This window comes from Asparagus officinalis, chromosome 8 (genome assembly GCF_001876935.1).
Source record: "Asparagus officinalis chromosome 8, Aspof.V1, whole genome shotgun sequence".
Lineage (NCBI taxonomy): Eukaryota > Viridiplantae > Streptophyta > Magnoliopsida > Asparagales > Asparagaceae > Asparagus > Asparagus officinalis.
In genome coordinates, this window is record NC_033801.1 from 114,101,364 (window position 1) to 114,111,432 (window position 10,069).

General features: G+C 39.3%; 3 protein-coding genes across 4 annotated transcripts in view; 1 reads left to right on the forward strand and 2 right to left on the reverse strand.

Moving 5' to 3' along the window:
- The window catches only part of LOC109821752 (jacalin-related lectin 3-like), a 6,700-nt gene extending 3,044 nt beyond the window's left edge, over positions 1-3,656 (forward strand). Inside the window, exons 2-4 of the mRNA XM_020387911.1 lie at positions 2,741-2,983; positions 3,068-3,430; positions 3,627-3,656. Of these exons, the coding sequence (XP_020243500.1) occupies positions 2,741-2,983; positions 3,068-3,430; positions 3,627-3,656 (636 nt within the window). The remainder of the gene's footprint in view (positions 1-2,740; positions 2,984-3,067; positions 3,431-3,626) is intronic.
- On the reverse strand, positions 4,613-6,740 carry LOC109820573. Of its 2 annotated transcripts, XM_020386731.1 has the most exons (5): positions 6,610-6,740; positions 6,224-6,517; positions 6,061-6,148; positions 4,785-5,967; positions 4,613-4,654 (listed from the first exon to the last, which is right to left on the reverse strand). In XM_020386731.1, exons 1-4 carry the CDS (start codon positions 6,690-6,692, stop codon positions 5,224-5,226), a joined length of 1,209 nt encoding a protein of 402 aa, XP_020242320.1. In that variant the 5' UTR covers positions 6,693-6,740; the 3' UTR covers positions 4,613-4,654; positions 4,785-5,223. The 2 variants fall into 2 exon arrangements, with proteins under 2 accessions (XP_020242320.1, XP_020242319.1); XM_020386730.1 differs by having other exon boundaries at positions 6,061-6,517.
- On the reverse strand, positions 6,782-8,684 carry LOC109821753. Its single transcript, XM_020387913.1, has 3 exons — positions 8,257-8,684; positions 6,952-8,130; positions 6,782-6,803 (listed from the first exon to the last, which is right to left on the reverse strand). The coding sequence occupies exons 1-3, from the start codon at positions 8,682-8,684 to the stop codon at positions 6,782-6,784; spliced, it is 1,629 nt and encodes a 542-aa protein (XP_020243502.1).

Genomic DNA, 10,069 nt, shown 5'->3' on the forward strand with positions numbered 1-10,069 from the left:
CAGCAGAAGCCCCACCTGGCATATGAGCCAAAGCAAAGTTAATAAAATAGATGGAGGCAAACGCAGTAACATGCGTCAGGATCAGCCTGAACGCAAGGAAGTTAAACCTGCGTTCAAAAAGCTATGAACGCAGAACTTCTGCCTGTGTTCCAGATTAAGAGATTAATCCCTTCATCTTATCAATAAACACGGAAGCCTTCTTCCACATTCAAGGCCTGAACGCAAGGAAGTTAAACCTGCGTTCAAAAAGCTATGAACGCAGAACTTCTGCCTGTGTTCCAGATTAAGAGATTAATCCCTTCATCTTATCAATAAACACGGAAGCCTTCTTCCACATTCAAGATCAAAGAACACATGAACAGTTGTTCGTATCTAAGACAAACAATTGTTATCAATAAACACAGGAACTTTTCCATGTGTTCAACAAGGAGAGTTCAACAATGGACACAAGAACTTCTCTTGTCATCCAAGATCAAAGAGATGAACAGTCTTTGGTTAAGAAGCATACAAGTTCTTCTCAAGATTGAGGAGACGAATTTTATTCGTCATCATCAACCAGAATTCGTCTTCAGAATGTCAAGAAAACCCATTGACGAAGAATACTTAAAACGAAGAAGACAGGGATACTCACTTCGATGTCCAGGCGTCGGAGGCGTCGACGATGGTCCGGAGGCGGACCCAGAAGCACCCTTCGACGGCGGAAGAATGTCCGCCATCTGTTCGTGAGATCTCTTGGGAGCCATGGCCAGATGACGAAATCAGATCGTGGAAGAAATAACGAGAAGAAACTCGTTTGGGAGTTCAAGAAAGAAGCTTAAACGTTAAAGCCTCTTGACATGACTAATCAACCCAATTTATAAATAATTTATGACGGTGCAGAGTCCCAAGACTCCCGCTTAAAGGAGATCTCTTCGCCATCATTACAGCCGTTTGGGCTTCTGATAAGACGCAAGACAAAGCCTTGCGTTTGGAAAACGTATAGTGGAAGCCAAACGCAATAGTCTGGAAGTGCGTCCAAGTACACAATATCCACAGTTCAATTCGAAGGCCCCAAACGCAGGGGGTAATCCTGTTCCTCTGAACCCCTACAGCTGCAATTGGGATTCTGTTACACGATAACAATTATCGCAACACTTCTAACTTATCGACTCTCGTCAATAGAGCGATAAGTCCTCAAAGTTGCTCCAAACGCAACACTTCTAACTTATCAACTCTCGTCAATAGAGCGATAAGTCCTCAAAGTTGCTCCAAACGCAACACTTCTAACTTATCGACTCTCGTCAATAGAGCGATAAGTCCTCAAAGTTGCTCCAAACGCAACACTTCTAACTTATCGACTCTCGTCAATAGAGCGATAAGTCCTCAAAGTTGCTCCAAACGCAACACTTCTAACTTATCGACTCTCGTCAATAGAGCGATAAGTCCTCAAAGTTGCTCCAAACGCAACACTTCTAACTTATCGACTCTCGTCAATAGAGCGATAAGTCCTCAAAGTTGCTCCAAACGCAACACTTCTAACTTATCGACTCTCGTCAATAGAGCGATAAGTCCTCAAAGTTGCTCCAATCGCAACACTTCTAACTTATCGACTCTCGTCAATAGAGCGATAAGTCCTCAAAGTTGCTCCAAACGCAACACTTCTAACTTATCGACTCTCGTCAATAGAGCGATAAGTCCTCAAAGTTGCTCCAAACGCAACACTTCTAACTTATCGACTCTCGTCAATAGAGCGATAAGTCCTCAAAGTTGCTCCAAACGCAACACTTCTAACTTATCGACTCTCGTCAATAGAGCGATAAGTCCTCAAAGTTGCTCCAATCGCAACACTTCTAACTTATCGACTCTCGTCAATAGAGCGATAAGTCCTCAAAGTTGCTCCAATCGCAACACTTCTAACTTATCGACTCTCGTCAATAGAGCGATAAGTCCTCAAAGTTGCTCCAATCGCAACACCTTCCACTCGTCGACTCTTAACAATAGAGCGACGGGACCACAAAGTGTGCCACGTTAATACTGTATTCCTGGCATTTACATTATTCTTCCAATATTTAAGGCAAAAGCATAGTACAAGAGGAATAAATAGTTGTTGTCGCAATATCAAATTGGTATTTCATTGTTCCATGTCAAAACATGATATGAAAAAGAAACAATAAAAAGCCAAACGGCAACACTACCTTTATTTAAAGGAAAACAAGGTGACCTAAGATAAGTGTTGTTCCTACCAAAAGAACGATACAAAAACAGGCTCATCAATTTGTTCAGTTTTCATTTCTCATGGTTTATGCAAAACCTTGACCAAATAAGCTCGGTTCTGACTAACTAAAAGAACCAAATGGTTCTGTTTGATTCCGTTAAATATCTTCATAGCCAGCTACCTGGAATAACTATGTCATTCTGAAAGTAAACACAAGTAAATTCATGGTGTCCCTGAACCAGAAAACTGAAATAAGAAAGGAAAAAAATGAATAACACAAAGAAAACAGAAAGCTAGTAAGATCAATTTCAAAAGAATGAATTATAGAAATGGATACCCCAGTGTGACTCCTAATAGGAAGGATTTGTGTCCGAATCATTCCCAAAGGATTACTCTCCCTCCTTCCCTCTCTCTATCTGGTGGCTGTGCATGTGCACATTTGTGAAAGTTCTGCAATGTATCTATATCTTTGTGACTACTAGTTTAAGATCTCACTCCAATTATTCAAACTGTATTGATTTTGTACACTGATAAATAAATTTGCAGGTGGTTTCTTTTCCTAGATTTACAACAGAGAAAAGATCATCTAGTATTGGTGGCCCTGTACCCTATGGTCCTTGGGGTGGAAGTGGTGGAACAATATTTGATGATGGCATATACACTGGAGTTAGGCAGATCAATTTATCTCGAAATGCTGCAATCACCTCACTAAAAGTGAAATATGATAGAAACGGGCAAGAAGTGTGGGGAAACAAGCAAGGAGGAACCGCAGGAATCATAACCGACAAGGTGAGCTAAGCTAGGAGACCTTTGGTTGTAGATTTATGTAAACTTATTTTCTTGAAAATGAAATTTAATTTTCTTTTTTTGCAGATAATATTTGATTATCCATTTGAGGTCTTGACGTATATTACTGGTTATTTTGGTCCCACTATGATGATAGGGCCAACTACTATAAGATCACTTACATTTCACACGACAAGAAGGAAATATGGACCATACGGAGATGAGGAAGGAACATTCTTCTCTTCTTGCTTGGCAGAAGGAATGGTTATAGGTTTTCATGGAAGGAGTGGATGGTACATTCATAGTATCGGAGTTTATGTTCTTGAAGGAAAACTATCACTGCCTCAAACTCCTGGTGTTCTATACAACGGAAATGATATGCAGTTGGAGATGTATAACTATCAGCAATCAAACAAGCTTGTTTTTACAAGCAGGGGAAATGAAGGGGAGGTAACTAGATCTTTGTTTATTGTTAATTTACATTCTGGGTTCCTACTGCATGTCTAAAATTGAAGTATGACATCTTAACAATTAATGCTATGTGACTTTATCATTTGATATTTGTGTATGCTGTTTGATTCATAGTTCAGTGCAATCTGCTAGGAGTTTTTGATCTTTGCTATTGTTTTGCCATGCCTCTCTACAGGTACAATGGGCATCAGACATGAAAATGTAATTGATTTTATATATGTATCCAATCTGTAGTTTGCTTGTGTAGCTTTTATGAATAAATGTGATTCTTAAAAGATGATTTTGAATGATTAAGTTAGGGCTGGCCATTAATTTGTTCAAAGGAGAATCAAGTTAGAAAACTAAGTTGATATGTTCAGGATTTTCTTGTATTTGGGTAAAATACAAGAAACTCCCTTCATATGTACCCTGCTTTTCAATATAGCGAAATTAGCACAAAACCCATATATGATCTTAAACATGCAAAAGCCAGAATTATGGGGTTTGTATATACCCCATTGATTGTACGTTTACATCTCATGGTTATACCCCATTGATCTTAAACATTCATAACTTGTTGTAGATAATTATATTCATTTGATGCATAATAAACTAGCCTTTATGGTTGAATAAATAAGGACAAATATATCATAGCAATGAAAATATATCATTAAAGAATGATTAAAAAAATACCCGAACTCTCATAATGATCGCCTCTCGAATCTCAGCATCAATATTGTCCCAACCACAATTGCGAACCGGTGCAGATGTTCGAATCTCCTTACTAATCTCATTCGCGAGGGATGTCGCATGCTCCCCCTCCGGTGCTCCACTCGAGGAAGGGATCGGAAACTGAAATCGCAGACCCAATTGTCTCACCAATCTCTCTGTCCCCTTCCCTCGTGTTGCACCGCCTACATTTCTACGGGCCGATGGTACCGATCCTACATAAAATGCAAAGTTAATTGAATTAAATTTTATATCTAATATAAAGGAAAGGTGAATCTGATATGTAAATAATGATATATTAATACCTACGCTGCTCCCGATCGTTTGAGGGCTTTCTAGTTGGTCGGGTTGGGCAATTGATGATGGCTCGAGGTAGGGCAGCTCGCTACGGGTACACTGGGGTGGCTGGTTCGAAGCAACCAAAATCCTCATCTCGGGCACAGAAGTCGATGATGTAACATTTTTGGACCTGCGTCCTGGAGCCATACGTGTTACCTGTTATAATTGAGTAAAATGAATTATTAGTACACATAATGAAAAGAAATTAATAACAAATAATAATAAGTATTGACAAGGACAAGTAATTACAAGTAACCATTAATGACAATACACAAATAGATATTACCTCTTCTAAATCATCATTGTCATCTTCACTCGATGAGCTAAGCAAATTATCATCCATAGGCGGTTGGTACTCATCATCATCCTCACAAACCTTTTTTTTACTGCCTTTACTTTTCCTCTCATGCATTGGCAACGTCCTGGAAATTGTTTGTGAAAGTGGTGGTATTCCCAAAGCTCTCATTCTTTCTATATTCTCATCTATTGTTTTCCTCCTTCTTGCCTCATATATTTCTGCCATTTTCCGTGTGGACCCCGGTTTGACCCATAATTTTTTACCACTGTGCATATTTGATAACTATGAAAAAAATTACATGTTAGAACATATAAATTATGCCAGGTTGTAACATTAAACTTTTATACAAAATGATAGAATGTAATTATGTTGCTTTCAAACAATATTATTTCTTGATATTTGTTCATTTACGAAACAAAAACATATACTACACATCATAATCAATATCAGGGTCTATATCTAAGTCAGCCTGATTATGCAGATTATCTTCTTCATCATCGCCATACTCTTCCATTGTCTGATCATTGTCAACTTCATACTCCGTATTTAGGTCAGCACTGGGAATGATATTGGGACCAATATCATCCCTATAATAAGGATAATTTGTAGTAGGCTCGACGAGAATTGGAACAGCGACAGTGGTTTCAACTTGTTGAAATGCATCATTAAGCATATCATCATGGACTTGTTCCGGTACATCCCACACACTCCTGTGTTGGACCCGTTCTACGACTTTCCAATGAGCACCCAATTTGGTATCATCAATGTAAAATACTTGCTTCACATGCTCTGGTAGCACAAATGGATCGTTTTGATACCAACGACCCCTAACATCAATACTTGTGATATGTGTATCTTTATGTATTCTATTTTTACCGCCAGTGTTGAACCACTCACATTGGAACAGAACAACCTTAACCCCATGCAAATATTTCAGCTCCCAGACTTTGCATAAGTAACCGTAAAAGTCAATTGTTTTTCCATCGTGATCCCCTTCCACAACCAAACCACTATTTTGACTCTTACGACGGTTGTCGCGATCTTTAGTGTGGAACCGAACGCCATTACAAATGCATCCTTCATAGAGATGAACTAATATATCTGGACCATTTGCTAATGACCACAATTCATCAGTTGCCCTTGGTGACCCGATAGTTCGCAAATGATTTATCTACATAAACATGTTACAAGTGCATTAGGTATTCAATAATGTTGATTTAATTTTAATTTATAAAATGACTTGTGCGTATTTCAGATAACTTACATGTTGTTTGAACCATTTTGAAAATTCTTTTCGTTGTATCTGAGTAATGTCATGTCCTCTAGAATTTTGGATCGTAGCCTTGTGTTCCCTACATCCAGAGGTGTCAATCAATTGGTTAGTAAAACTATACAACTGATTCAAACTTAAAAAACTTAATACATACTCTAGAAACGGCTCCAATTCAGGGCTATTATACAACACAAACCACTGAGCCATATCCAGATCTTTCTGAGACACATTTGGAGCTCTTGTGATTGGTCCGAAGGGACGAGCACTTTGTGTGAAAACCGACAATCCAGGACCAAGTATACCACAATCAACATTTCGTTCTTCTCGAACAACTCCTTTAAGATACAATGAACAAAAAGTAAGACACTCTTTAGCAATGTAAGCCTCTGCAATTGAACCTTCTGGCCTAGCTCGATTGGTAACGTACCCCTTTAGTGTTCCAAGAAACCTTCAAAGGAACCATAAAATAGAATAAGATTTATATGTAATACAGTTGCACAAATATGAAACTAATTAATTACGTGGTCCTCTAATATATACCTTTCGATCGGATACATCCACCGATATTGCACAGGGCCAGCAAGCATGGCTTCACGTGGCAAGTGAACAGCCAAATGGACCATCACATCGAAAAAAGCCGGTGGAAAAATCCTCTCCAGTTTACAAAGTATGAGGACAATGCGTTCCTCTAACTTTTCCAAGTCACTGTGCCTCAATGTTTTAGAACAAAGGTCCTGAAAGAAGCTTCCCAACTCAAAAAGTGTTGTACCAATTTCCTTGTTAACATATCCGTGCATCCCAATTGGCAGAAGACGTTGTAGAAGGACATGATAATCATGGCTCTTCAGACCCGTCAATTTGCCGCCTCTAGTGCTCACGCACCTCGATAGATTTGCTGCATACCCATCAGGATACTTAATCGATGCCAAGAATGCACAAAAACCCTCTCTCTCTTCTGGGGATAGTGTGTAGGATGCAATAGGCTTGCGAATGGATCCATCTGGTTGTTTCTCTAAATGTAATTTTGACCTTATATCCATATCTTCCAAATCGAGACGAGCTTTACTAGTGTCCTTATTCTTCCCGTCTATACCCAACATTGTCCCAATGATTGCCTCACATATATTCTTTTCAATGTGCATGGGATCCAAATTGTGCCGCACCTTCAGTTCTTTCCAATACGGTAGCTCGAAAAAGATACTTTTCTTTCTCCAATTTAGGGCAATGGATTCATAGGGTCTTTTCCTCTTTAAAGGATGCTTTCCAAAATTAACATTTGGTAATTGATCCAGCTGCTCAAGTACCTTTTCCACGGGTAACTCCAAAGATTTCATGTGATGTTCAGTCCTACCGTTAAAGTCCTTACTCCGTCTCATAGTGTGATTCCTAGGCAAGTAAACTCGATGACCGAAGTATCCAATCTTACTCCTCAATCGATGCGATAATGGATCATCATTGCAAGGTGGACAAGCCAAATAGCCTTTTGTGCTCCACCCAGACAAGTTACCATATGCAGGAAAGTCATTAATGGTCCACAATATAGCCGCATGCATCCGGAAGATCTCTTTTTTGGAGGCATCATAAGTTACTACCCCATTGTCCCACAACTCCTTCAACTCGTCGACCAAAGGCCTCAAGAAAACATCGATGTCGTTCCCTGGTGCATGTGGTCCAGGAATAAGTAAGGACATCATGAAAAAAGATTCTTTCATACACAACCAGGGTGGCAAGTTGTAAGGCATAAGTATGACTGGCCACATACTATAGGCATTGCTCATGTTCCCAAAAGGGTTGAACCCATCACTAGCCAGTCCCAGCCTTACATTGCGGATCTCTTTTGCAAAATCAGGATGAATAAGATCAAATTCCTTCCACTCCTCAGTGTCAGCCGGATGTCTCATAATCCCGTCATCTACACGTTTATCCCTATACCATCTCATCTCTGTGGCCGTTTTCCTAGACATGTACAGCCTCCGCAACCTCGGAGTTAACGGAAAGTAACACAACACCTTACGAGGGATCTTCATACCATTTCCACCAATGAACTTGTACCTAGACTCCCTACATACAGGACACTTTATCAGGTGCGAGTTCTTCCAAAACAGTACACAATCATGTTGGCATGCATCGATATGCTCATATCCCATGCCCAGATCACGCAACAACTTCTTCGTTTAATAAATTGACCCCGGAACCAAATGACCCTCTGGCAATAAGTCCCTAAATATCTGTAAAATCATGTCGAATGACTTATTACTCCATCTATTCTCAACTTTCACATGAAGCATCTTGACAACAAATGCCAACAAAGTGAAGTTTTTGCAACCAGGATACATTTCACGCTGGGAAGCTTCCAGTAATTTTTCAAAGTTTCGAACATCATGATCCATCTCTACATCATCATCATCCATATAAGTTCCTCTGCAATGGTCTTCCATTAATTCTGGATACTCATCTCTGTTATCGTCATCGCTCTCATCCCTGTCATCACCGGAATCACCATGATAATTATCAGGCAATTCTCCATGGTGCAACCAAATCTTATAGGATACCATAATCCCATATCGAACCAAATGATCTTTCACAATACCAAATTCATGCCAATCAAGATTCATGCATTTGTTGCACGAACACTGAATCGTGCTACGCCTGCCTACATTTACTTTTGCAAATTCAATAAAAGCATCAACTCCGGCCCGATACCGCAGACATTATCTATCCCTAATCAGTGTCATCTAACTTTTATCCATACTTGATTACAATTAGTGTGAATATAAAATCATATTAATTTATTATCATAAAATAAAAAGTAGCATCTCAAATGAATATGTAATAATAAATAAAAAAATCGGTAACCTTTCATTCAGTCCTATTCTCTCAAAAAATGTACCTTAAGCTACTGCTACAAGGACTTCCTCAAGTTAAACTGCATTCAGTTAGTCAAAGCCCAAGGAAAGCAACAAAATAAAAAAGAATTCATGATAAGTGAACATGTAGCAGAAGGTTTCCAATCAGCTTCAAGGGGAATTAATAGGAAGATAAAGGTTGATTCCTTCATAGATGATGAGTGAATTTCTCACTTTACATGTTTATTATAAGCATATTATAATTTTCACTTTCTCATTTTACTTGTTCAGTATAAAGATACTTACATAGACCTTAGTACATAGTTGATGTTAGCATTCGATTTGCGTCATAAAACTGAGAAATTATATAGAGCTAATTTTAAACTCCTCCTTAAATTTCCACATCGAACAAGTTTTGCTCTTTGATTGGCTTGTGTAAGGTCAAAGAGTTCTAAAAATCAAAATTAGCAATCATGAAAAAAAACAAGTTTTGTTTTCAGTGGGTATCAAAGATTAAAGTAAACTAATCATCAAACATGATAATCTCTCATTTACATTTAATATAGACAAGTCTTCATCGAGCATCGTGTCATTGAACATCTTTAACACTGTAGGCTGTCTAAAAATCATAATAGATAGCTGAGTCTCCATCAAACACTGATGATGGAAGTTACAATCTGACGACTTCCAGAAGGCTACAATTCGAAGATTTTCACATGTCAAAGAGTTAAAGCAAAGATTACAAAACGACAGTCTTCAGCAATACTCTGACAGAAAGGGATTACAAATCAACGATCTCTTCAAACCAAGACGTGGAAGTCCTCCCCGCGTACCATCATCAAGACACTACACCGATTCAATCACCTACGCCGCTTCAACACAGCTTGAACGCAGCTCCAATCGCTGCCAAGCACAGCTCGAACGCAGCTTATCAACCATCGCTGCCCAACGCAGCTTATCAACCGTTGCCAACGCAGCTCATCCATCGCTGCCCAACGCAGCCCGTCAGTCGCTGCCAAACGCAGCTCAATCACCGCCAGAACGCAGGTCAAGGTTCTGACTCATTCAAACGCGATCGTAACAACTCCGAAGCTGTTCTTCACCCACGATTTGAGGAGTGGCTTTAGTGGGTTGTTACACCCGACTAATGGGGT